This window comes from Pogona vitticeps, chromosome 6 (genome assembly GCF_051106095.1).
Source record: "Pogona vitticeps strain Pit_001003342236 chromosome 6, PviZW2.1, whole genome shotgun sequence".
NCBI classification, from domain to species: Eukaryota; Metazoa; Chordata; class Lepidosauria; order Squamata; family Agamidae; genus Pogona; species Pogona vitticeps.
Window position 1 is genome coordinate 50,651,472 of NC_135788.1, and position 27,738 is coordinate 50,679,209.

The 27,738-nt window shown below is 39.6% G+C and overlaps 1 protein-coding gene across 4 annotated transcripts in view; it reads left to right on the forward strand.

Moving 5' to 3' along the window:
• Window positions 1-1,621: 1,621 nt before the first annotated feature.
• DNAJC13 (DnaJ heat shock protein family (Hsp40) member C13) overlaps window positions 1,622-27,738 on the forward strand; it is a 70,325-nt gene continuing 44,208 nt past the window's right edge. For 3 of the 4 annotated variants that reach the window (XM_078377354.1, XM_078377355.1, XM_078377356.1), the window contains exons 1-19: window positions 1,623-1,760; window positions 7,186-7,242; window positions 9,505-9,585; window positions 12,215-12,290; window positions 13,625-13,774; window positions 14,301-14,342; window positions 15,444-15,644; window positions 16,075-16,281; window positions 18,965-19,060; window positions 19,735-19,826; window positions 20,623-20,789; window positions 20,929-21,008; window positions 21,154-21,323; window positions 22,811-22,910; window positions 23,835-23,942; window positions 24,207-24,362; window positions 24,614-24,670; window positions 25,856-25,977; window positions 26,521-26,596. In XM_078377354.1, coding sequence (XP_078233480.1) covers window positions 7,214-7,242; window positions 9,505-9,585; window positions 12,215-12,290; window positions 13,625-13,774; window positions 14,301-14,342; window positions 15,444-15,644; window positions 16,075-16,281; window positions 18,965-19,060; window positions 19,735-19,826; window positions 20,623-20,789; window positions 20,929-21,008; window positions 21,154-21,323; window positions 22,811-22,910; window positions 23,835-23,942; window positions 24,207-24,362; window positions 24,614-24,670; window positions 25,856-25,977; window positions 26,521-26,596 — 2,010 coding nt within the window. In that variant the 5' untranslated portion in view covers window positions 1,623-1,760; window positions 7,186-7,213. Of the gene's footprint in view, window positions 1,761-7,185; window positions 7,243-9,504; window positions 9,586-12,214; window positions 12,291-13,624; window positions 13,775-14,300; window positions 14,343-15,443; window positions 15,645-16,074; window positions 16,282-18,964; window positions 19,061-19,734; window positions 19,827-20,622; window positions 20,790-20,928; window positions 21,009-21,153; window positions 21,324-22,810; window positions 22,911-23,834; window positions 23,943-24,206; window positions 24,363-24,613; window positions 24,671-25,855; window positions 25,978-26,520; window positions 26,597-27,738 lie in introns of all 4 variants that reach the window. The other variant, XM_020804563.3, reaches the window with a different exon arrangement.

Below are 27,738 nucleotides of genomic sequence, written 5' to 3' on the forward strand. Positions count from 1 at the left end.
TTAGGTGTTGCTATTTTGTCTACAATTAAGGTTTAACACAAATATTCATAAGTTATTGCCAGAACAAATCCCTCTTGTTTCTAAGTATATGCCTTAAGGTGAACAGAACTTAATGAAAATAACATTATTGACCCTGACTGAAATGAAGACAATTTACCTCTGATCTGCAGAATCCTACACACATACTTACAAACCAAAGAAGGAAATTATCACTAATCTGCCATTTATACTTATGAGATTACTTATAGTAGGGTCATTGTTATGTACTTAAAGGATTTGGATCCAGGTCCACAGTACACACATCTGTATAAAACATGCATAAAGAAACAGATCTGAGATTGGGACGCCTTGGTAACAAGTCAACATCCTGGACTCAGGCTAACAAGGCCCAGCTTATGGTGAATTACCCATCACATATTCCTCAAATACAACTCTAAAGAATGTTTTATGAGTAACCTTTCCAAAGAAAAACATCTGCCATAATTTGTCATTCACCAGCTGACAAGGATTCACATTCTCAGGAATCTCTGTCATGATTTTTCCAGATAGTATCTTACTGACTGTAAAAATTGCATTAAAGAGGGAATAGTTCATGCAACACTGGAGTCAGAGATACAAAGCTGCAGAGTCCCTGCTTTCAAATTAAGCTGGTCTCTCTGATCAAGAGGTGTGGAATTTACAGCTCTCCAGATGTTGCTGGATGGAAGTTCCATTTCCCAGCCTTTTGGATCAGCTGGCTGGGGCTGTTGACGGTTGTTGTAATCCAACAGTATTTTGAGGGCCACAAATGTTGAGGCAAGCAACAATTAATCCAGATATGACATGATTTGTGTGTTAGGCTCAACAGTCAGGGCTGAGTCAGAAAGCCTGACCAGAGAGCCTCACAGTCTCTTCCAGTACTCCAATTTTCCCCCTACATTTGATCTTAGTTTGTATTTTGTTGTTTTAACTGTTCATATCATGAAAGCCTGGAGATTTATAACAAAACACATGTCAGAAACAAAAAAAAAAAACCCTGCCTAAATGAATGCAGCCAAAAGCCTCTTACTCTTCCTCTAACTTCACGCTGCCCAAGAGCTCCTGGTTGACCATTAAATACAGGAAGCTTTTCACACAATTCTGGCATTAAAGACTGCAGCACCATCCTGTTCCATTCCTCCTCCCCCCCCCAAAAAAAAACCCCATCCAGCGGTTGGGAGTTCGATTCCCCACCGTTCCTCCTTGGCAGGGGCTGGACTGGATGACCCACAGGATCCCTTCCAGCTCTGCAGTTCTAAAGTGATAAGGATGATTAACGCCCCCTTCCCGCTTTTTTTTTAACGCGGGCGCGCCCGCTCTCGCTCTTTAGAAGCCAAAGAACTTATGCCACTCCCGCCCCCGCCCCTCCGGCTTTTCGCTCTGCGCATGTCCTCGTTCCTTGACAAGGGAAGGCGAGGGGGGTGAAGACTCTCCGACTCCGGGCCGTGGAAGGAGGGGAGCGGCAACTACCGATCAGCTGAACGCGTCTCGTGACACGCTGGGCAGCGGCTCCTGCGCCTGCGCGGGGGAGGGCGGCTTCCCTGCCCAAGCGAAGATGGCGGCCTCCAGAGCCGGGCTCTGAGGGGGTGTTGGAGTTTGTAGCAGCTGCAGCCCTGCTGGGGAGAGGGTTCCCCTCGCCAGCCACAAGCTGAAGCACCGCTGCGTGCTGCTGGGCTGGCTTGTGGGGTGTCTCTGGAGTGCGGGGCTTGGGGGTGACTGGGCAGCGCCGCTCCCGGGGCCAGGTAAATGCGGTGGGCTTTCTGCCTGGGGAAGAGCATCCTGGCTTTGCTGGGCGAGAGGGAGGAGAAAGTGGCGCGGGACGCTCTCCTGTTGTCGACTTGGCGGGAGGTTTCTCTCCCTCCATTGATTCACTGCTCTCCTTCATTCCCCCCCTCCATTCGTGCAGGTGGTATGGGGGGGGGGAATCTTTCCTACACCTGTTAAGATAACTGGACATTTGGTGGCAAAAATCATACTCTCTCCCACTTGCTCCCACAGCGCTAGGAAATGCATGCCAACCGGAAAAAAAATGCTGGCTACCTGTTCACTGAACCCCTAAATTTGTACATAGAGTTACGTTTAATTCTTACTCTCCTTTTCTTCCGAACTCCCCTTATATGTTAGGTTGGCCCCCACCCTTTGCTGGAAAAATGTACATGATGTGCAAAAGGCAGCTTCAGGAGTGGGAATATTTTTTCTGTTCTGTGGTTTTAGATTACATACAGCATGTGCATCCTCCACCCTGTCCGTTAGAAAAGAAGTAATGCTTTGCCAAATTGATGTGAAACACCTGCAGTCGATCTAACTCTTTAATTTTGAAGTATCCTGGATTTCGCCTGGAATGGCTGTGTTATTTGGGATTGTTTGAGTTTTCAGTGATGGTGGCAAGATAGCAAATTCTTGTGAATCAGAATGGTTTTGATTCCTAGGCTGCTTCTATAGGCTTCTGAGAGGAAGTGACATTTCATATAATTCACTATAAACTAGGGATTTTTTATCTTCTTCTAGGAAACAGTACTTGCACCTACAATTAAATTTGTGTGCTGGAAACCTTGCCTTTTAAGAAGAGAATGTGCTTACAGGCTGCTGTTCTGACACTGAGATTTAGAGTGGGAAAACGAACTAATCAATACATATAATAGACTTTAACCATAATGTTAACCTATGTGGTTTGCTTTGACATGAAGCAGATTGTACGAAGAAGCTCAAGCAATTCTGGAATATTTTGCCTTGGCCTTGTCAATAATTTGAACATTCTTCTGCCTGATGGCCTGAGTAAATATTTTTTTTCACTTAACCATATTTAATAATTAACACTCAGAAGTGTATCCGTAGAAATGAAGCTGTCCAGAAAGGGAGTGGCAGCGGCTTGTTGATATGAGTATGATTTTGTAGATGCAAGATTAGGATGCTGCATATTTGTTAGGCTATGAAGATATGCCAGCTAACTGGTAAAGATGTGTAATTTAATGCACACTCAGTTCTGAACACTGGATAAAGATAAGACAAATTGTTCTGTTCAGCCTTCTGTGTCCTTGGACTTGGAAATATCAGTTAGAAGTCAGTTATAGTGGATTAACATTTCTGTGAAATTGTTGTTGAGTTCAAGGACTGGAGAGAAGATGCAGCTTGGTAGAAATATGTGTCTTTATCATTAAATGCATTTCTTGATACTGTTAGTTTTTTTGCATCCTTTAGGAAGCTGTTGATGATCATGGTTTTGTAGTCTTATTCATATCTACTTAAAAGTTAGTCCTGCTGAGTTAATTATGACTTGCTGTTAGATGAGCACATGCAGAATTGTTGTTGTTTAGTCATGTCCGACTCTTCGTGACCCCTTGGACCAGAGCACGCCAGGCCCACCTGTCTTCCACTACATCCTAGAGTTTGGTCAAATTCATGTTGGTTGCTTTGATGATGCTGTCCAACCATCTCATCCTCTGTCGTCTTCTTCTCCTCTTGCCTTCACACTTTCCCAACATCATGGTCTTTTCCATGGAGTCTTCTCTTCTCATTAGAGGGCCAAAGTATTGGAGCCTCAGCTTCAGGATCTGTCCTTCCAGTGAGCACTCAGGGTTGATTTCCTTCAATATGCATAGGTTTGTTCTCTTTGCAGTCTAGGGGACTCTCTAGAGTCTCCTCGAGCACTACAATTCAAAAGCATCAATTCTTCAGTGGTCAGCTTTCTTTATGGTCCAGCTTTCACTTCCATGCATCACTACAGGAAAAATCATAGCTTTGATTATGCGTACTTTTGTTGGCAAGGTAATGTCTCTGCTTTTTAAGATGCTGTCAAGGTTTGTCACTGCTTTCCTCCCAAGAAACAGGTGTCTTTTAATTTCATGGCTGTTGCCACCATCTGCAGTGACAGGAACAAAGTTAATGAGAATATTTTCATAATGAATCCTGCAGATTTCTCTCTGTGACTTCAATTGATACTTTTAGTTTAAAAAGATACATGCTAACTTTATAAATTAGGTGAATCCTTTATAGATGTTGAAACTGGCTGAATCAATTGAAAAAACATTCTTTAGCAAATTTTCATTTTGCTCCTTTTTGAAACCTCTCCCTTTCAGTCCCCATTTTCAAATGGTTGTGTTTTTTTTTTTTGTTTGTTGTTGGATTGATTGCTAAGGTTAACATTATGTGGTACACCATTATGGTTTTTGCTTTATTTTGAATTGCCCATTCCAAAAGATATCTGAAAAATGTACACAAGTTTGATTCAAAGAAAGATGGTCCTGATTTCAGAATTTCTCATAATATACATGCTAATGAAGGCAGTCCAGAGAATCTCACCTGATAAAATAATTAATTGAAAGATTTGTGTTTTGTTCTTTTGTAGAATGTACTTTTGATTTACAAAAATGAGAAAAAATACTTAAGTATAGCTACCAGAGCAATAGTATGCATGGCTGTTCAGAAATAAGAACCATTATGTTCAATGGGATTTATTCCCTCACAAGTGAATGCAGGGATGCAGCTTAAGTGTGGCTGGTTAAATCTGAATTTGTGATGTGCCCAAGTAATCAAAATCTTTTTAATTTTTTTTAAAGCTGAACACCTCTTAATTGTTTTCAGTAAGATTCCTAGATATCTTAGCATCTAAGTAAAACTCTCCAGAACACATCTGCAGATCAATAAAAATGGTTGTGAATAATATGTAACCATTCACTTGTCTTGTTCACAGCACATATACATTATTGATATATAATATGTTACAGCGAAATTGCTTTTGAGTTAAAGAACAACAAATTTGTGACACTTTTAAAGATAAATACTTTTTATTATGGTGTAAGCATTCTAAATCACTTCATCTGATGGATAACGAGTACTGAATTTCACATGTAAATACTGTATACAAAGGACAGGAAAACTGGTGTCCTGCAGGTTACATCTGACATAATCCACAACCATTATGGCCAGCAGTTATAAGAATTTTAGTTCCAAACATCTAGAGGGAACCAGATTGACTACCTCCTTTTGTTTTGTATACTACTTTGTGTGTAGAATTGTAGATATGAGTCTGAACAGAATGTACATACTGATAGTATAGGCAAGCGATGGCGAACCTATGGCAAGTGTGCCACAGCTAGCACGCGGAGGCCTTTCTGCCAGCACGTGAGCCATAAGTCGCCAGGTCACTACTACCCCCGTGCAGACAAACCTGAAAAGACAGCTGTAGTGCTAGTGCTTCGGCAGGCGGATCTGGAGCAGCTGGTGCTGGCAGCGGATGCGGAGTGGGGTCTTGAGGCACCTCCGTGCCGGGATCCCCCCTTCTGCCGCCACTTCTGGTTCCGCTGCTGTGGCGGCGCATCGCCTACTGTTTTGTTTTTTCCAGTTTGAGCACGCAAGCCCAAAAAGGTTCACCACCACTGGTATAGGCTAATAATTTTCTTATTAAACACGACAACTCACAAACAGTTGATAACAATAGCATACTTGTGCTTCTCATCTTATATGTGTTGTGAGATGATAAATCTTTATGTTCAAGCCACAGGAATAGTGTTGAACTGCTTGATGAATTACAATCCAGCTGTTCTGCAGTCTGTATTCAAAAGTATTCACAGGAGTCTGTCTTTTTAAATGTTATTAGCCAGCTCTATACCAGATGAGTTTTATTTGCTAATTCACAATTTGACCCACAACTTAAATGGTTTGCACAATATCCAAAAGCAAACCCAATACAAGGAAATATAGCATTCTGCTTAAAAAAAGCTCTAATTGTCATTATCCCCTGCTTTGTTCCAGAAGTGAAAGAGAAAGAATGAAATGAAACTTCTCAAAAGTGAAAATGCAATAATTCAAATATCACTATATTTGATATTAACAGTGAAACAGTCTGTTAGTAAAGCACTGCATCCAGATTGCCCAGAGAGAAACTGAGTGACAAATAGAATTTAAGGATAGACAGAAGTTACTGTATGTGAATGTTTCTTCTTCATACCAACTGACTGCCGTTATACTTTAGTCCTCTGAACCTTCAACCATCAATGGCCTATTTCTTCCTGTCTTGTTCTATAACTAGTAATGCATGTTTGCCAAACCAGCTGTGTTTCTATATAGTTGCTAGGTTATTACTGCCTTGTGATCATTGGATTTTAAAAGCCTAGTTCAGTAATCTTTTATTAAAAGACTTGAAATTGAACACTAGCATGTATGTAGTTACTTAGATCAATAAGTCATTGCATTAGCTATGTTATCTGTCTTTGTAGGAAAGATGTATAGCTCATTATGAGAAATAGTGCAGTAAAATGACACTTTCATGCCTTATTGTGAAACTAGAAGACACATAGGAGAAGTGCTTTTAAATAATGACTTAAGATTTCTGCTAAGGTTTTGCCTAAAAGAATGTTTGAGCTGTAATTAGAGCTAGTTTTGTTTTACTCCTTAAGGGGCTGTCTTGTTGAGGAACGAGTATATAAAGGCTGTAACTGCTGAATTTTAAAATCCTTCAGGCCAGCATATCTGAAGGACTAGATGTGTCTGTCTGTATTTTTGAGGCACTTGTCAGAGTTTCTTCCCTATTTCCCTGCCATCTGAGGGCTAGAAAGCGAAGGGTCCTTTCAATGATGATGCCTTGATTTAGGAACATTCTCTTCCTAAAGGGTCTTCACAGATACTTTGAAATCTTTTCACCATTATGCAAAAGCATTCTTGTCACGGACATTTAAGCATTGTTGATATGTTTTATTATGATTCATGTATTATTTTTATGTTGGTTTAGCTTGTTTATATGTTCCCATTTTGTTGCACTGTTTAACATTTTATTGTATGCTACCCTGAAAATAAAATATACATTTGAATAATGGTTATTTTATCAACATATGCAACAGTATGTGAGTGAGAATGCTTTTAAGACTGAAGACTGACTTTAGCTAAGAAGATGCTTACACCAATGTAGCAATCCTGAGAAGACAAATTTCTTGTTGGAGGCATGTTACTGTGCTTCTACCAATGCTTTTAGCAATATAAACTGTGAATGACACTCTAGAGATTTGGCTGAGAGTATGCTCTGTATATCTACCTGTTCAGAATACATTCACAAATATTGGCTCTTATCGTATAATACAACAAACCTCTGTTGATGTCTGTTGAATTCAGGTTGAGTGTAGAATAAAGCAGAATAGAGACGCCACCATTTCTGTTGATGTCTGTTGAATTCAGGTTGAATGTAGAATAAAGCAGAATAGAGATGCCACCATTTCTTATCTTCCCATACTGGTATGTAGACATTTGACATCTGATCTTTTATTACTTAGTAAAATTAATACAGTGGTGCCCCGACTTACGACCAGTTCAAGTTATAACCAGCTCCGGCCGCAAAATTTTGCTTCGACTTGTGGCCAGAGCTTCTAGTTACGATTGGGAAAAAGGGAGTTCAAACTGCTAACCGTTGGTGGCAAAGAGGCTGCTTCTTTGTAGCTCTTTTGCCGCAGCGGTTAGAGGGTGTGTGTTTAGAGGAGGCTTCAGACTACCTGGTGAGGTGCTGCTTTCTGCCTTTTAAAAACTGCCTGTACTGGGTGGGTTTTGCAGCATGGTTTTGGGCTGGGGGGGTTATGTTTTATGCTGTAATGGGTCTTGCAGTGTTTTTTTGGGGGGGTTCACGTTTTCGATGGGTCTTGCAGGGTCTGTTTGCTTTGGGTTTTTTTCCCCCTCATTTCTGATAGGTCTTGCAGGGTTTGTTTGCCTTTTGGTTTTCTTTTTTCCCATTCCCAATGGGTCTTGCAGGGTTTGTTTGCTTTTTGGGTGTTTTCCCCCATTTCCGATGGGTCTTGCAGGATTCATTTGCTTTTTGGGTTTTCCCCCCATTTCCGATGGGTCTTGCAGGGTTTGTTTGCTTTTCAATTTTCTTTTTTCTTTTGATGGGTCTTGCAGGGTTTGTTTGCTTTTTGGGTTCCCCCCATTTCCGATGAGTCTTACAGGGTTTGTTTGTTTTGCATATCCCATTTTGTATGGGTCTTTCAGGGTTTGTTTGCTTCTTCCCCCCCCCCCCATTCCAATGGGTCTTGCAGGGCTTGTTTGCTTTTTGGTTTTTTTCCTTCGGCTGGAACAAATTAATTGCGTTTCTGATGGGTCTTGCACTGTTGGGTTTTTTTTGTGATTCCCCCCCCCTCCGGAATGGATTGTGTTTCAATGCATTCCTATGGGAAATGGTGCTTCGACTTACGACCATTTCGAGTTATGACCATCTTCTGGAACGGATTAAATTCATAAGTCGAGGCACCACTGTATTTCATTAGCTATCAAAAGTGAAATGAGTAATAAACACAAATCAGAATGCTTAGCTGAAAAATGCAATGCAATCAGGTGCAAGCATTAATAGAAAAGGCAGTACAATTTATTTTATTCCTTTAAAATGAAAATTGCTGTTATTTTTTACCAGGTGATTCTTAATAATGTTGAGATGAGAATCAGGCAAGTTATTTAAAAGTAATTGAAGACAATTGTTTTGTACAAAACTATTTACGGTTCTGATACTTTGCAGCTTGATTGGTTCTTGACAGATGGCATTTTGAATTATAAATATAAATAGTGAAGAATCCAGTAGCTTGGGAGTAGCTTGTGGTAGTTTTGAGTGATACAGTGTAAAGAAAAGATAATGTGGAAACGTTGAAACTTGTCTGTGGCTGCTGGAGGGATTATATATTTCACACTGTTTCCTTAAGTAACCTACGTATTTATTCTTGTTATTAAATATATCCCTTACTCTGTTTTCCTAAGCAGTGTGTGTGTGTTTAACTCATTTCCAGCCCCCCCTTCCTGTCTGCTGAAGGTTCTTGCATAATTAGCATGTTATGTACATTTGCTGTAATTCATGTTCAGTGTAACTGCCAGATAATCAGACAAAACACACACACTTTTCAGATGTGTGACCTTATGGGAGTGAAGTCAATAAATAGGTGTGATTCAAGTGGGTTAACCTTTTAAAAGGGTGGTTTATGTTTTTGCCATATTCATGACAACAACTTTATTCCTACTGTTGAGAATAAGGTGAAGCTTTGTGTATTCACGAAGTAATTACAATAATGTGCCCTGTTAATGTGATCTATAGAAGGAGATAATAGAATGAAGAGAGCCAGTATGAACATTCCCCTACTTTAACTGTCGGTAAATAGAAAATAGTACAGAGAGCAGAGGGGTGATCTCTACATCTTCCTTCTCACATGCTAGTTTTGTGTTTGCAGGGATCTTTTAAAAATGTGAAGAATTGTGATTAAAAATGTTACATCCATTCTGTTGTCTAGAGCAGTATGTTTCCTGGATATGCAGACCCAGTCAGAGCTGTTCATTAAATAGATGTGAAAGCACTCTGAAATTATTTTTGGAAAGTCAGAATCTTTTATGCAGGTGACTGATTAGAGCATTTTGAATAATAAGCATCTCCCATCAGCAGTATGCATGGCATACTCAGTCTTGTGTAGATGATGTTCAAATTGGTTGATGCTAATAACTTTTATTAATGTGGAGATAATTTTGTTACAGGTCCTGGTACAAAATGAATATAATTAGGGAAAATAGAGATTTGGCTTGTTTCTACACAACAAAGCATTCATGGAGGGGAAAGTAAGTAGTCTGTCTTACTTTATTTTTCAGTTGCAGGGTAATTGTGCTGACTTATGCCCTGTTTCTGATATCCAGCTGTGAGTTCTCAGTTTGATCTATTAAAGTGTCTTTGGGATTGAATGTTCATACTGTACTTTATATATATTGCTAGTGAATTATCTGCATAGACTGTTTTAATTAAGAATAATATGTCATGATTTCTGTATCTGCATAATGAAAATCTACATGTTGAACTATTGGTTTATCGATTTTATTCCTATAAATTTATGAAGTAGATGGAACTACAGTATATACTAATGGCCGCTTTATTCTGTGATTGTGGAGCCAAAATGGTAACATCTTGCACAAGATGCAGATATTTTTAACACAAATACAGATACATACAGGGGGAAATTCTACAAGTAGTCCACTGAAGACTGATTCTGATTGGAGGTCATGGAATACAGCCTGACTTTAAGTAATAGCAGAATGGAAAATCAGGATGCAGAGGAAGTGGAATGGAGTGTCCAGAGAGATGACATGGCTGGCTAGAAACCGGAACAGCAGTATTTTATACTGTAGCATTTTGTTGCAGGATGCATTAGCAAATTTCCCCCATTTGGCCTGGCACAGCTACAGGTAATACATGGTAGCTTTAGGTGTGTAACAGCTATGTCCAAAGGGACGTGGAGGCGCTCCGGGTTAAACCTCAAAGCCTCTGAAAGGTTGAGATATCAGCAGTTCGAATCCATGCAACAGAGTGAGCTTCCGTTGCTTGTCCCAGCTCCTATCAACATGGCAGTTCGAAAGCATGTAAAAAATGTGAGTAGATAAATAGATACCCCCATGGTGGGAAGGTAAAATGTCTAAGTCATGCTGCCCACATGACCACGGAAACTGTCTACAGACAAACACTGGCTCTACAGCTTGGAAACGGGGATGAGCACCGCCCCCTAGAATTGGACACAACTGGACAATTTGTCAAGGGGAACCATTACACCAACACAGAGATCCCCAACCCCAAGTCTGAACCGGACAGGGCCGCTGAGACAGGCCTCCCACCCCACCCCACCCCACACACACTCACCCCAGCACAGCCCATTTGCGCTTGCGCTCCAGCACACCTCTGTGAGTGCCACGCCGCCATTTCCGCATGCCCGTGCAAGAAAGCACACATGCTTGTTCGCACATGTGCATAAGCGCGGGGGGTGACCCACCTTCCCCAGCCAGTCCACGGACAAAAAAGGTTTAACAGCTGTTTGCATCCCAGTTTAAGCACTTATTTGACATTGCTACAACTTCTGGAATCAAATTTTAAGGTATGTCAAGTATCTTTAATTTCCATCCTATAGAAACAGTCTCACTTAAACAGAGTACAATTTTCCTCATCCTAAACACTGGAGAGTCATGCCTGTGATCCATATGAAAGAAGCTGCACCAGAAATAATACATTAGTGCTTGGGTTTTTTGGCAGGGTAGATAAATATCCATGATTTTTTTAAAAAAAATCAATTTAAATCACAATTTAAATATAATTTGATTTTTAAAATTGAAATAATAAAAAAATCTAATTTTTCTTAGTGTAAATTGTGATTGAATTTTTAAAAAAAGATCAAATCCACTCTGGATTTTTTTGTTTCCTTCTGTGAAGTACTTAAATGAATCCTTACTGATTTCTAATCTCCAAAATAATTCATGTTGCACGTGGTTGGAAGCATCTTTACAATGCATTCAGTACTGATGGTGTATACACAAGCAGAAAGGAGTCCTTGCTCCGCCTCCCTATGACTGCAAGGGCAAATATGCTAGAATTCAATCTTATTTTATTATATTCTTGCTTTGTTGCATGGGAACCAAACTGTGAAGTAAAATAAGCTCAAGCTTTTAAACAAGCCAGCAAAACAATCTGGGATTTGTTACATGCTCGGTTAGCAACTAAGTTGTTTTGTGCAAGTCATGATTCCTGGTTTCTACATTATTAACAAAGTGCATAAGGTCACTTCATATCTTTGTTTGCAGCCTACCTGTAAAATCTAATTTAAATTTGCTTCTGAATGTATGTTTATGTAAATAGAACCAGATTGCTGGATCAGAAGCTGCATAATATTTGTATGCAGCTTACAGCCTTAATTTGTTATTCTTGCATGTGCATGAGAATCTGGCTAGCCCTGATTTATAGTCAGAACAGATTCCGTCCTCCTCCCACACCTCTTTGCTCATATTTTTGAACTCTGTACTTTTCAGATTTCTGTTGAAAAACTACTTTTAGATACCCCTCGTTGCATTTAGATGAAAGCAGTAAGCTCCATCACATGTGCTAGGTCCTTATGTAATTCTTAAATGTGTCAGCATTATATTTTGCATTCCACTGTTTCCATATGGGTAGCAATTCCCATTTTCGGTAATTTGCTGAGGCTGTGAAGGTTAGGTGTGCTAAATATTGCATTGGGTTCCCCATGAAAAAGAATAAGCATTTCATAGTGTATCCAAGGAAGACTAAGAGAAAAAAGAGTTACTTGTGTATATGTCACTAGTGCAGTAAATATAACACTTCTTATAATATAAAAATTTTATATTATCTTAATGTTTTATAATTAGATCTTCACACAAGCATTTAAGCTGACATCACTGTTTCTTGTTATGTTTATAGATATAAACGAGTCTTTTCCATTGGAACTCATGCTATCACAACGTATAATCCAAACACGTTAGAAGTTACAAATCAGGTAATTTTAGATAGTAGCAGAGCTACATAGAAGTTTTTGTCATATTTTATCTCTAAAGTAAGAATAAGTTGGCTTTTAGTGGATGTTGTTAGAGAGAAAAAGAATGGTCAGGTGGTTTTTTGAATTACTGAAAAACAAATGATTGGGCTAGTTTATGTAGCTTGTAATCTACTTGAATTTTTTACCCAAATGAGTATTTTGGAACTACCTTATCAGGTACATAAAAGCATTTGTGTATTTTCCCATGCTTTTGGTGCACTATTTTGAGCCTAAGAGTAAGAATCTGTATTAGCATAGAATTAAGGGATGTTGGAATAGAGGATGAATTTTGTGGGTATTTGTGGGATTACATAATATAATTCACTATTGACATCACCTAAATAGTTGCTTAGGTTTATGTTTCTATAATCTCTGTAACAAATACAGAACAAGTTGCCAATGTGAACTACGTACATAGACCAGTGGTTCCCAAACTTAGGTAACCCAGGTGTTGCTGGACTGCAACTCCCTGAAGCCTTCACCACTAGCTGTGCTGGCTGGAGTTCCTGGGAGTTTCTGTCCAATAACACCTGGGTTAAGTGACTGACTTAGACCAGCCATTCTCAACCTTTTGTTTTGTTTTGCTTTGTTGTTGTTGCCACGGTCATAAACAATATGATAGAAATACAGGCTAAATTACAATTGTATACGTTGCATAACAAACCTTATAAAGTGGTATGTGAAGAATTGTTTCCATTCTTTGGCCCCCTTCAAACATGGTAGGGCTCCCTAGCGGGCCATATGCCGCCCAGAGTAGACCTTTGGTCTAGATCAGCGGTCCCCAACCTTTTTCGGTCCGTGGGCCAGCTGGGGAATGTGGGGCACCCCCCGCACTCGTGCCCATGCGTGAACAGCGGTGCTTCTCCATGCGTGCTTGTGTGCATGCATGAACGTCGGTGCAACACTTATGCAGGCGCGCAGGAGCACAAGCGCGTGTACAGGTGCAAACAGCCTTTGCGGGGATGAGTGTGTGCGGGGGGTGGGGTGGGAGGTTTGTCTTCTTGGCCCGGTCCGGCTCAGGCCACAGACCGGCAGCGGGCCGCGAACCCAGGGGTTGGGGACCTCTGCTCTAGAAGAAGAGGGGAGACAGCTCCCTCTCCACTGAAGCCTCTTCTATCACTAAGCAAACTCTAGGGCTGCAAAACTCTGCAGAAACAGGTTTTGGACTGCATAGAGAGCTTAAGGGGGAAGAGAAGGAAGTTTCAAAATTTCCGTCAGTGGAACATTAGATGTAGCCCTATGGTTTTTATGGTGATAAAAATGGAATATTCTCAAATGCTCGTCTTTTGGTTTAGTGGCCTTATGGAGACATCTGTAGCATCAGCCCTGTTGGAAAAGGACAAGGAACCGAATTCAACTTTACATTTCGTAAAGGGAGTGGAAAGAAGTCTGAAACACTTAAGTTTTCTACAGAACACAGAACAGAACTCTTAACAGAAGCTCTGGTAGGAACCTGTGGATTTAAAGACCTCAATTTCCTGTTACTTTGTACTTCTTATTGGTGACTATACTAAAATAAGAATTGTTTATTTCCTTCTGAATGTTACATAAAATCATACATTCTAATTTTAATTACTGATAACTTCAGCAGTAGTTATATCTCTACCAGCTATGGTTTGGGTTCAGTCTCTGCATAAAGCTAACTTCCTTGAGTCCTGTATTCAAAAGCAGTGAACAGAAGAAAAATAGCTACTTAGCTATTATTTTGTTTTATAAGTACATAAGATTTTGCACAGTATTATAATAGGCAGAGTCTATAAGTACTGCTGGTGGTTCTGCTTGTGGATCTACCTGCACATATAGAATATTATGTTTGGATATAATCTGACTGGTCAGGTTCCCAGGAGATTCATCCAGTCCAGTGTGCTTAAATACAGGCACCATGCAGCAATTTGAAATATCTCTAGTACATCTAATGTAACTTTTTTTGTACAACTACTATTGATTCATTTTTCCTTCCTCTTGCTCCAGAGATTCAGAACTGATTTTGCTGAAGGAAAAATCACAGGAAGGGCAAGTATATTTTCTCTCAGTATGCACATACATTCTATTATTAGGCATGTTTGATCCCACCACCACCACTACCAATGGCAGGGCTTTTGAAAGTTATTTTGTTGTAGCTGAGGAAGACTTTTCCCTTCGCCGGAATAACTGACAGAGGTATTTTTGAGTTTTTGTTTACTCCTATACGCTAAGCATAATTCAGTAGTCTTAGGGAGGGGAACGTTATTCTGACTGTTGTCACTAGGTAGAAATTGAAGCTACTGAATAGTTTTTGTGTTGTTCTGATATGTTGAAGATTAAAATTAAGGTGTGTGTGTATGCACTTTGCCTATCCCTTTTAATATATATTTAAAATGTTTTAAAAGTGATAGGCAAAGTGCGTCTGGCCCCCGAAGTGTTTTTTCTCGGTGAGCTTTTCAGCATCTTTACCCAATGAATGAAGTCATGCAGAATGACTGACACACCCATTGCCCAAAGAAGGAACTTCCTGATTTATTTTAAACTTGTTTTTGGTCTTCCCTGGTAAACCGGTTCCTGTTTCATAGGAAACAATACAGAAACCTAGGAGTTCAATGTAGTTTTGATTGGGGTATTTAGTCTGAAGCCCAGGCCTTCCTGTTTTGCATACACTCATTAGTTTAAGTGGCAGACCTGTTCTCTTGTGCTGGGTATAAATTCACACCACTGGAAAAATACCTGTGGATGACCATATCCAGGAATGCTGTCAGTTCAAGATGCAGAAACTTAAACCATTATTTTGTTTGACATTAAGAAAAAATACCTTGTTGGCTTGTTTTTGATTTTAGTTAGTCATTGGGAAACCACTGTTTGTGATGGTTTTCCTGCAATTACATGCTTCGTGTACATAGAGAGTAAAACAATGAGCCCTGTGAATTCATCATGTAGCAGTCTCTGCATGATTTCAGTGTTGCTTCCTACACAGTTGGATCTATGAGAGATGAGCTGCAGCATATGGAAAGATCCTTAAAAGTGCTCAACTATTGTCAGCAGAGGTGGTATAACTATTTTTGACTTTTCATATCAGGTAACTGTTGCGCTACATTGTTGAACTGTGTGAATAATATTTTAATTGCTGTTTCCTTTTCACAGAGATACAACTGTTATAAACACCACTGGAGTGATACAAGGAAACCTGTAATTCTGGAAGTGACTCCTGGAGGCTTTGACCAAATTAATCCTGCAACAAATAAAGTCCTCTGCTCTTATGACTATAGAAATGTTGAAGGATTTGTTGATCTCTCTGATTATCCAGGAGGTTTCTGTATACTTTATGGCGGGTTTAGTAGATTAGTAAGTATCGTAATAGAACACTAATGGTACTTAAATCTATGCTCGAATGGTTTTCATAGGTCATTGATCTGGCAAAGCTGGAAAGCTGTCTAGCACTTTGTACATTTATTATGTCATAATATCCCGGAAGAGTGTCTTTAGCAAAAGATATGACCTTCTTTTGTCCTGTGGGGTGTTTTTATTCACATGTTTTGCTGAGTGGGTTAATATTATTTCATTCGCAATTGCTCTTGAATAATTAAATTCTGTTTATCAGGCAGTTGAGAAAATATAATAGATTTGGCTCTCTGAATTAATATTCACTGATATTTATTGTTCAGTTTTAAAAATACAATTTCATTCAAGTTTCTGAGTTTTTAAATTACTGGCTTGCCATTGATCCTAATATGCTCATACCAGTACATTGATTATATTATCTTGAAATTTGCAGCATTTGTTTGCTTCTGAGCAAAGGGAAGATATTATCAAAAGTGCAATAGAACATGCTGGCAATTACGTTGGCATATCCTTGAGAATAAGGAAAGAACCTTTAGAATTTGAACAGTATTTGAGTCTTCGCTTTGGGAAATACAGCAATGATGAATCAATCACATCTTTAGCAGAGTTTGTGGTCCAAAAAATATCTCCTAGGCATTTGGTAAGACCTCTGAATTTAAATGTGTTACTTAAGCCTTGAAATTGGCAAAATTCCCTTTTTGTGCATCTGCATCCGTGCTACAATGTTTTTTGCTTAGTTCAAACTTAGAGGGTTTTTTGGGGGGGAGAGGAATACATACTGCTAATACCGTGTTTCTCCGATAATAAGACACTGTCTTATTATTTTTTGGGGACAGGAAAACATCAGAGGGCTTATTTTCAGGGGAGGGCTTATTTTAATGAACATTGACAGCAATTTTAATAAACAAGTAAATGTGAACCTTATTTGTAGCTGCTGGGGCTGCAGCTTTTAATTCGCTGATAAGCCCATTACATAAGGAGCGGCGTGGAGGGGGGAGCCACGACCCGACGGCCGCCGCAGCTTCTTCCAGTGGCAGAGGAAGCTGCCTGGAGGCAACTGCATGGGATGGCATTGCGTTACATGAAGGGGGCGGGGGGGAGAGAGAGAGACGGGAAAAAGGGGGAATAATGCTAGTGCAAGCGTGCTGGGCTTGACTCAGCAGCAGGAGCAGCGTGTGGCCCCTTTAAAGGGCGACTCCCCCTACCTCCCCTGCCTGCTCTGGTGCCGAATGTGAGCGGCGGCGGTCCCTCTGCAGCCCCTCCTCCCCCGTACTTTCCGCTCCGTTGCAGAGACGGGCAGCCTGCTCATTCCCTCCTTCCCTCCCTCCCTCAACCGGTGCCCGCCTTCTAATCCGTGCCCGCCCGCCAGTCAGTCCCGGGGAGGGCAGGGAGCGCGCGCGCCTGCCTCTTGCTGCACCCAATAGTTCTGCAGCCAGCCTGGAGAGGCAGGGAGAAAGGGACAGGGAGGCAGTGCAGACAGAGCAGAGCAGACACATCCCGCTGCCGCCGCCGCCGCCGCGATCGCAAAGAGTACTTCCTCTCCCCATGACCCATCTTCCTTTCCCCCTCCCTGAGAGCACCGATTTTTAAAGCGGAGGAAGACAGAGCGAGCTAGAGGCAGGTCGGTAAGTGAGGGGAGGGTGCGAAAACGCTGTGCTCGGCCATTTCGGCTGTTCCATTTTGGACCCGCCGAACAGCTGATCCGTGGTCTTGCTGCAGCCGCGCGCAGCGTTTTCGCGCCCTCCCCTCGCTTACCGAGGGCGCGAAAATCAATCTCAAAAGGGCTTATTTTCGGGGGAGGGCTTATTTTAGAGGAATCTTACAAAGTAAGGGGAGGGCTTATTTTTGGGATAGGTCTTATTATCGGAGAAACACGGTATGTAGTCTTTTACTGCATATCAGACTATGTTTCTGCAAGGTATTTTGACATGTCATTATTATTTGAGATGGGTGGTGAACTAGAGATCAAAAACTGAGTCCATATTAAGTGAGGACTCTTTTTTGTGAATAACAGCCATCCATGTTTCACAGCATATAGAGAAGGCTGTCACATCTTTTAAACTCAAATGAAGGGGTCACTTATCCTCCTGCATCACATGGTGACATGTGGAAAGTTGAATTCAGTTATTCACAATGAATTGATGCTTTCAAACCTTTTGATTTAATCCTGTGGGTTTGTAATTCTATCAATTGAATGTTATGTATGCATTTCAATAGTTACAAAAAATAACTAAAGGGAGAGATGAGAATGGTGTCACATGTCAAAAGAGGTCAGCGGTTCAAAGAGGGAAAGCATGCTCTTGGCCCAGGCATGCCCCTTTTTTCAACCTAAATCGTTCTCAGATCACAGCTTGGATTTTCAGCATTGAATAGTTTTGTTTAAGAGCAGCAAACATAATATGAAGATGCATTTGAGTTCTGTGCAGTGTTTTGGTTGTGATTCTAACCTTGGTTATAAAACTTATTTATCAGATATTTATTTATAATTAAACTTGGAAATCAATCCAAATTGTAAACTGAGAGGCGAGTAACTCCTTTTGAGGAACTCATAGCTCCTTCAGCTTTGAACATATTTCTTTCATTCGACGTACATCTATGCTTTTCTTTCACAAAAGGGGGAGAATTCATTCTCTTGGCTTTGATATAGTACTAATAGCAACTTCAAGGCTTATGGAAAATTGCTTTTTCTATTCTATCTCTTCAGTATTTTTGACACTTTCTTGGGGCTTTTTCGTTCCTGAATTTCCAAAATAGTGTAGATTAGAAATACAGTCGTGCCCCGCTGGACGATTACCCTGCTCTATGACGAATCTGCTTTATGTTGACGTTTTGCAATCGCAAAACGATGTTTTAAATGGTTTTTTGTTTCACTGTGCTATGATCAGTTCCCTGTTTCGGGAACCGATTTTCGCTTTATGACGATCAGCAAACAGCTGATCGTCGGGTTTCAAAATGGCCGCCAGCTGAAGAAAATGTTTTCCAGGACGGATTCCTCGTTTTACAGGCACCAAAAATGGCCGTCGTATGGAGGATCTTCGCTGGACGAGCAGGTATTCAGCCCATTGGAACGCATTGAATGGGTTTCAATGTGTTTCAGTGGGTTTTTTATTTCATTTGACAACGTTTTCGCTCTACAGCGATTTCGCTGGAACGAATTAACATCGTCAAGCGAGGCACCACTGTAAATAGGATTGGAGCCACTAAATATTCCAGCCAAAGCAAAATTGATATGATTTCCTTCTAGTGATTTTATAGTTAAAAAAACTGTTTTGGTCTCTATGACTTTAGCATTTGGAATGTCATACTTCTTTCTGATTTTTAAGGAACCAGTGAAAAGGATATTGGCTCTTACAGAAACTTGTTTAGTGGAACGTGACCCGGCTACATACAACATAGCAACATTGAAACCCTTAGGAGAGGTAAGGGGCATGCTTTTTTAGAGCATTGTATATACAGTATAAGAAATATTAAAGTTTACAAATCTTGATAAAAGCCCATAAGTCTTCTTCAAGAGATAGGCCCTTCTTCCTGGTGGCTTCGACCTTATGGAACCAGCTTCTGGAGGAGCTCTGCCTATCCCCCTTTCTGTTGATATTTAGGAGGCAATTAAAGATGAGGTTTTTGACACCAACCCTAGCTGATTGCCTCCCCTCCTTCCTCAATTTGCTTTGGTTTTTATATGATTGGTCTGCACCATTTGTTTTTAAGGGTTATTTGTAAGTTTCTTTTAACACTTTTATCTTTATTTTTTGTTTTGTATTATATTTTTTGTAACTTCCCAAAGTAGTGCCTTGGAGGAGTGGGATATAAATCATAGTACCTAATAGAAGTGGGCTTCAAATCAAAGAAACAAACAAATAAAAAAATAAAGAAGCATAAAGAACATAAATAAACACCTCTTCAAATTACAGATCATGATTTTGAAAAGCAGCACAGTTGACAGATTTACAAGTTTGTATGCTGCTAAAGGAGCTAGAAGAAAGCAAGAATATGTTTGTGGTGCTGAAACTTTTAGCCTGTCATTCAGATATATGACGTGCAGAATAATAATAGAATGTGTATGACATTCTGTTTGACAACTCTTTCTTTAAAGGTATTTGCACTAGTGTGTGATTCTGACAACCCACAACTTTTCACCATAGAATTTATCAAGGGACAAATCCGAAAATATTCTTCAACAGAGAGGTATTTTAAAATGTGGATTGAATTTTCAATTGCTTTTTTGGGAATCCATTGATATGCTTATCTTAGGCAGGCCATGTAGTGCTTATTTAGTTAGCTCCACTGGTTCAATTTCCTGCATTTACATTTGATTGAAGGTTGACCATATGTGAAGAGAGAATGCAGTCACTTCTTGAACTTGATACTGAATCCTCCAAGAACTATATAGTGTTGTGAAAATAAGGTTCTATATTTATGGATGGTTAACTTCTAAGATAGCAATTGGAATTTATTGTAAAGAGCCCAGTAGTGGTATTGTAAGGGAGAGATATATCTATCTGTACCTTTCACATAACTTAAACCATACACTATATATCTCTGACTAAAGAGCTAAGAAACCAGATCAGCTTTATTTGATTCTATCTTCAAATGGGTATGGAAGATGAAGATGAAGAATGTGAAGGGGTTAAATTTCTGTTAACTTCCCCACAACCTTGTATCAGTCTATTTCTTCAGTATCTAGCTTCCCATTCTCCCAGTGCTCCTGATATCAGGTTGTCACATCAATCAATAAATGTGCATTATAGGACACTTTTTTTCTTTATCAGACTCTATCCCTTACACCATGACAAAGATTTATGGTGCAGATAAAATTAAAACATTCTTTTATGATGTGTTTTGTGTTTATAGCAATTACTTCCTTTGTACCAAGATATGTTTATTTTGTGTATAGTTCATTAGAATGCAGTGCATATGTCCTTGACTGCTTCTGAAATACTTTTCTCTCTTGGCTGGAAAAACTAATTGAAATATTTCCTAGGGATTCATTGTTAGCCAGTTTGCTGGATGGAGTCAGGGCCTCTGGCAATAGAGATGTCTGTGTGAAAATGACACCTACAGATAAAGGCCAGCGGTGGGGCCTGTTGAGTATGCCAGTGGATGAGGAAGTTGAAAGTCTTCACCTAAAGTTCTTGGCTTCACCTCCAAGTACGTCTTCTGTTTGAGATTTATAGCAATTGAACAGAATGTGTTCTGCTTTCTAAGAGATCCACAGGTTGACCCAAGTTGTGCTGTTATTCTATACATACCTTATTTGACATTGTTTTCTCTGTTTGTCCTGTTACAGATGGCAACTTTGCTGATGCTGTCTTTAGATTCAACTCAAACATTTCATACAGTGGAGTTCTGCATGCAGTGACACAAGATGTAAGTTAAAAAAGAAAAAATCCTCTGTTCATTTTCAACATTCTGTGATTAAGTATACTCATCATATTTATTTGATTTATATGCTGGCTTTGTGCCAGAATGAGTTTTAGAAAGCAAGGGTTAACATCTTTCTTCTCCTTCTTAGGGCCTGTTTTCAGAAAACAAAGAGAAACTAATAAATAATGCTATAACTGCATTACTTTCACAAGAGGGTGATCTTACAGCAGCTACAGCAGAGCTTGAAAGCCAGTTCCAAGCTGTTAGAAGACTAGTTGCCTCCAAAGCTGGATTCCTTGCTTTCACTCAGCTTCCAAAGTAAGACCTTGACATCCCATGACAGCTTTTTGTATTCTTTCTAACCCCTGGGTAATATTTGGGCCTTTCATAATGGCATTTGCAAAAGGATATGAATGCTGCTATGGCACTTGTAGTCTCTGCTTTACTATTGACAATTGTTGACTTGGCACATGCTTTCAGTGTTATGTGTACAGACAGCAATGGGTTATTTAATAATTAAGGAGCACCTGCCCTAGAAGCAGCCTTCTGCTCTTCACTTCTTTCCACTAGAGGTTTGTCTCTGTATAGAAAGTAAAGCCCTGGTCAAGCTACTTTGGACATCTTCAAAGGTGCTTCTCTACCCTTTGAATTGTATAGAAGGCAATCCAGTACCCTGTTTCCATGAAAATAAGACCTAGCCTGAAAATAAGCCCTAGTATGATTTTTCAGGGTGCTCGTAATAGAAGCCTTACCCCAAAAATAAGCCCAGTTAAGTGAACCCCCCCCTCCACCATTGTGCAGCAACCAGAAGAAGGGAAACACAGTATTTATCAAATATAGCTTGATCATGTGCTGCAGTGAATTTTACTCCAGCTATGAATGAAGCAAAAGTAATATTCAAAATGCTCCCTGAGTGCAACTGTGAGAATAGTGACTCTTATACACCAGTGTTAATGTGCAAACAAGTATATAGTTCAGTGTTTGTTTCTTTAAGGGAATACACAAATGTATGAAGAACCTAGTGTCCTTTGTCAGCTGATCATATACTGATAAGTCATTGATTCTAGCCAAAAAATAGTTTATATTTCAAGTCACATTTCCAGTGCATGGGGTTAATTTTTTTACAAAGAATCTGTGCTTCTGCAGTGTTTGTAGGGTGCTTATTTTTAGACACTTGAGGGTCTTTTATTAGACCCTTTACTAAAATTTATATAATTCTGATTTAATGCCACTTGTAAATTATATTGTATATTACTTTTTTTCCCTTTACTCATGCAATTCTTCTTTTTCTAAAGTTTTAATGTCTTTATTGATGGTGGCTGGCAGGCATCAACAGAATCTACGAAATCCCAACTTCATTAATGCTTTATTTTTGTTCTTCAGTTATAATCTGGCAATTCAAGTTTCGTTGTAGCATTTTCCCCTTTTAAAAAAAGAACTGTTGTCAGTATTAATATTTGCATGTTAATATTAGCTGTTGCTATCTTTATCTAGAGCTTATGGAACAAATTAGCTTCTAGTTTGACTCAAAGTTGTATCATCTGCAGTTACCAGGACATATATTTGAGCTTTGATGATTAACACTAAAATTTGCTAGGAAAAAAGTAACATAAGGGACATGAATAAAATCATTGCCAAGTGTTCTGTTTCCAAAATATGTTAGTTTCAAATCTGCTCAATTAAACACTAGCTAACCTGAGCATTTTAAATTGATAGAATGTATTTTAGTTAGATCTTTATTCCTAGCTTGTTGATTTTGCCATTATTTCTGTATTTTCTGTAATGTTGCTATACTGTTTTGAAAGATTTCGGGAACGCTTGGGTGTGAAGGTGGTGAAGGCTCTTAAAAGGAACAATGATGGAGTAACTCATGCTGCTATTGATATGCTTTGTGCCCTCATGTGTGTAAGTATTTTGACCCTAATATGCTAGAATAGAAATAATCAGAATATTTAGGGAATAAATGAAATAAAAATACATTAGATATTATATTTTGTATTTACATATCTTACCTTTACTCCAGTAAGGTCAAGACACCTTAAATGGTTTCTCCTTCTCCCCATTTTATTTTCACAACATCCCTGGAGGTAGCTCAAAGTGGGAGAGGGCAACTGGCTGTGGGCTATACAGTGAGTTTCATGAATCAGTGGAAAAAATTGACCCTCTCAAGGCTAAGCATTCTCACTCTGCATCACATTGTCTCACTTGATTTACCTGTTGATTCCTGTAAGGAAACATCTCCACAGAGTGATGGAGAACAGGAATATTGCTTCATCTAATACTTCAGTAAACGGTTCAACATAACATTGGACAAGTCCTTCACAAAACAAAGAGTCTGTGGAATATTGCTCATCTAGATGATGAAGGCAATGTTAGCAACAGTTGTTTACTCTCTGGTGTCCCTTAAATCTGTAATTTATGTGATCCTGCACTACTTTAGGAAAGGTCTCTCAGTAGTGACAAGAGAAGGGTGAAGGAGTGAGCACCTCACTTCTCCTTGAATTCCTTGAACATGCTTTGTACCTTTTTAAGTTTTTGAAGCTTCACTGATAAAGTAAACTCACTTTTCAGTGAGTATTGCAGTACTTTTGCTCTGTAGGATACATGACTTACCAGGGAGACAAGTAGTCTTCATTATATTGTAATGAACCCCCTGCCCCCACTCAATCAATGCTACCATCTTGAGTTGTATAATTTCTATCATGGGTTTTGTGCTTTCCTTGATGTACTAGCAAATTTAAAGTATAGAATGTGTACCAGGAAGTTTTCTTCTAATATTGCCTGAGGAACTGACAAGGAGTTTTGGTAAAAAGCTCTTTTTATTCCTAGCCTATGCATGATGACTATGACTTGAGGCAAGAACAGCTGAACAAAGCATCCCTTCTTTCTTCAAAGAAGTTCTTGGAAAATTTGTTGGAGAAATTTAATTCACATGTAGTAAGTCTTCTACATCATTGAAATTCTGTTAAATATGTGCTGGATGTAGGGTTATGCTGCTTAAATAAGAAATTTGTGAGGCTTTCAAGTTTTATTTCCTTCTGATTATTAATGGATGTTGTAGATTTAAGCATGTGGCTTTACAGAATATTAGATTAGATGTATAATTGTATTTGGAAACTTAAATGAAAAAATGATCAATGTTCATGTGCAAAGTCTTTGAAAACAGCTCTATCTGAAACTGTTAAATCTTTTTAATTTTAGGAATATGGAACTGGTGCCCTAGTTATTAGTTCACTTCTGGACTTCCTTACTTTTGCCCTCTGTGCCCCATACAGTGAGACAACAGAAGGGCAACAGTTTGATATGTTACTAGAGATGGTTGCTTCTAATGGAAGAACCCTCTTCAAGCTCTTTCAGGTGAGGTTGATATAATAAAGGTAATAAAAGAGGTAATAAAATTTAAAATATGATTTCATTTTGTTCCTGTTACTATATGACATCAGCAATTATTTTTAAACAAGGTGACTTCGATAAAAATAAATATGTTAAAACTACTGTTTAAACATTGTTTAGAGACAAATGTCCACTTCAGTGCTATACAGTGTTATTCATTCTGTCCCACTTAGTGGTTTATTTGTAAATACTGATATGCGTCTTTCTTCTCACAGCACCCTTCTATGGCCATTGTGAAGGGAGCTGGATTGGTTATGAAGGCAATAATAGAGGTGAGACTCGCATAATAAGCTACAGTGGGGTCTTGACTTGAGAACTTAATCTGTATTGGAAGGCGGTTCTCAAGTCAAAAATTCTGTAGGTCAAGTCTCCATTGACCTACAGTGCATTGAAAACTAATTAATCCCGTAACAGGCCGTTTTTGTTCCATTTTGGTTTTTTTCTGGTCTGTAAGTCAATTCTCAGGCTGCAAGTCAAACCTAAATTTTGCGGCCAGAGAAGTCTGTAACTCAAAAAGTCTGTAAGTCAAGCCGTCTGTAAGTCAAGGGTCCACTGTATGTAATATTTCATTTCCTTTTTCAAAGAGCAGCTAGTCTGATCAGCAACTGCTTTGCATAAAATAAGCATTGGATTGGATTGGATTCTGGGGGGAATGAACTTAATTTGGGTTGAGTTTTGCCTGGTTGTACCTATGGAGAAATTGAGAAATATCCTGAAATATAAGGATGAGTTGTTGGAGACAAGACCAAGATCATCCGTGATGTGATATTCTCAATTACTGTGTAAAGATGTGATAGCTAGATATTGAACAAAGGTGTCCAGAAAAATATTGATTGATTAAAAAACTCCCATTCAGATGTGGTTTGAAAGAGACCTTTTCAGATGCAGTGGACCATATGAAAGACGTATAGATAAAGTTCAATGTGGGATCAGTGATGGTCCCCCTGCTCGCAAGAGTGGGCTGTCCACCTGCCCAAGAGCAAGGGTGAGATTCTTGGCCCGCAGGTCAGCTGTAGACTAGAGTGTCAGCCAGGGGGAGGCAGATGATGCCCTCAAGACCACAGGTGTAGCTATGGTGGGACTGGGATTTAAGGAAGAACAATGAAGGAGAGGAGGCCATAGAGTCTGCTGCCATGATCCAGAGACAGGGCACTGGGCTGAGTTGCTAGTGCCACTGAAGGAAGCCACCTGGGTCCGTCAGAACCAGGCTAAGCGCTCAGAGGCTCAGAGGCTCAAGAACCAGTGTCGAACCTGCTGGTGGCAGAGGAAGCAGCAAGGGCAAGTGGCTCCATTGCGGAGACCTCCTGGTCGGCCTGCCTACAGTTATCTGGAAGGTCAACATCTGACTCCTCCCCACCCCATAGTTGTGTCATTTTTATAAGCACTTGGTTTGCTGGTATTGTAAACTAAGGAAGAGTAACTTGTTTCATAGTTCTCTTCTTACCCTGTTTCTAAAGGAGGGAGATAAAGAGATAGCAACCAAAATGCAAGACCTTGCTCTCAGTGAAGGTGCCTTACCTCGTCACTTGCACACTGCTATGTTTACAATAAGCACAGATCAAAGGATGCTTACAAATAGGTAAGTCTAGAATTTTTCCATTTGCTTAAATGCTACTGACTTTGTAAATCGTACAAAGATTTGTACTGTACTGTTTTTGTCTTCCATTGTAACATTCTGTCTTTATGTAAGCTCCCCTTTCTCTCAAAGTTCATCATTGCATAGGCAGTATCACTGACCAGTAAATATTCTTCTCCACTTTTTCTCACAACATTTTCACATTTTAAATAATAAATACAAAACTAAAACTTGCAAACTGATGTGTAAAAATATCAGAGAAGACTTGCTGGAAAAATAACTACTATGTTAATGACTATTTCAAATATAATCAGTGCCTACAATTGGTGATCAGAAGGTTGCATTTCAAAATATGTTTGGTTTTAAGTTCATTGTTGTTTGTCTGCCTGAGACTTGATAGACTAGGCCACATGGCAAATAAATTTAAATTGTGAATTTGATTGCAGATTCAAGGAACTATTAAAAGTACCAAACATAGAGCTTTTTTTATGGCTGAACTTCACTTTTTTTTCTAGAAAAGAAATAACATACTTCTTAACTTCTCAGACAGTTGAGTAGACATCTCGTGGGCCTCTGGACAGCTGAAAATCCAACTGCTTTAAACTTGCTGAAGCGTATTTTGGTAAGTGATCATGTACAATATTTAGCTGTTGATCTATAGTTACCCAAGAACAAATTCTTCATATGGGGCAAGGGTGGCCAGAGTGCACGTTGAGGACCATGTGCAGCTAATACTGCCTTGGAACTCCTGCCATCTTTAGCAACAAACCCAACAAACCAACTTTTTAAAAAAATTGCTCCCAAAGTCTCCTTTGCCCTCTATGAGGGGAATTCTTGTCAAATTTTGGCCTGTCAGGGAGGCGTTTTCAGTAAACAAAAGAAAAAGGAAAAAACACTCACTTTTAAAAGTAATATTTTTGAGATGGGGTACAGGAGGTGTAGTCCCCCCCCCCAAACTCTGGGGTGTATGTGCATGCTCCTTGGATCTCTGGAAGTTGCCCACCCCAATGTAGTGTAAGGACAACACATTGTTGAGTAAAACTTACGTTTTCATATACTTAGTTTGTACTGCTGTTTGGTAGATAACAGTTGAGATGTGGAAGATCCATTAGGCAGATACATGCCCTTCGGTACCAACAGCATTTTGAGTTGTTGTTCCTTGCGGTATTTCAGGCCACTCTAAGTCCCCCCCCCTTTTTTTTTTCTTTTTCCAAAAATATGGTTTTGTAGCGGGTGGTTGCTTTACATATGGGATATGAGTGAATCCTGACTGGGTATATGGAAATCTCCAGATGGTTTATTTCACACCTGCCACAATATACAGACATTTCCATGCATGTCTTATTCAAGGAACTCTGAATTTATTTTTGAACCTACAGTCCCCCATGATTTGTGGCAAACTTCTTTTGAAACCAAAAGAAGTTGAAAATATGTGTTTGCTATGGCCCAAGACTTGCTGTTCAAAATGGAAGAATAACCTGTGGTACATTTCCAAGGTTTGAGCATACCTACAAGTAATTGCATAACTTCTGACAGAGAAAATAATGTTTTTATAGGAAGAATTCTCCGGGCTGAATAACTCAGTGAGTTAGGCATCTGGCTATGGAGCTGGAGGTTGACAGTTTGATTCCCCACTTTGCATCCTAAACGAGCCAGCCTGTGTGGCCTTGGGCAAGCTGCAGAGCACTAAGGTGCCCCTAGAAGAAGGGGCGGATACGCCACCTCTGAGTACTTTCTGCCAAGGAAACCTTGGAAAGGGTCACC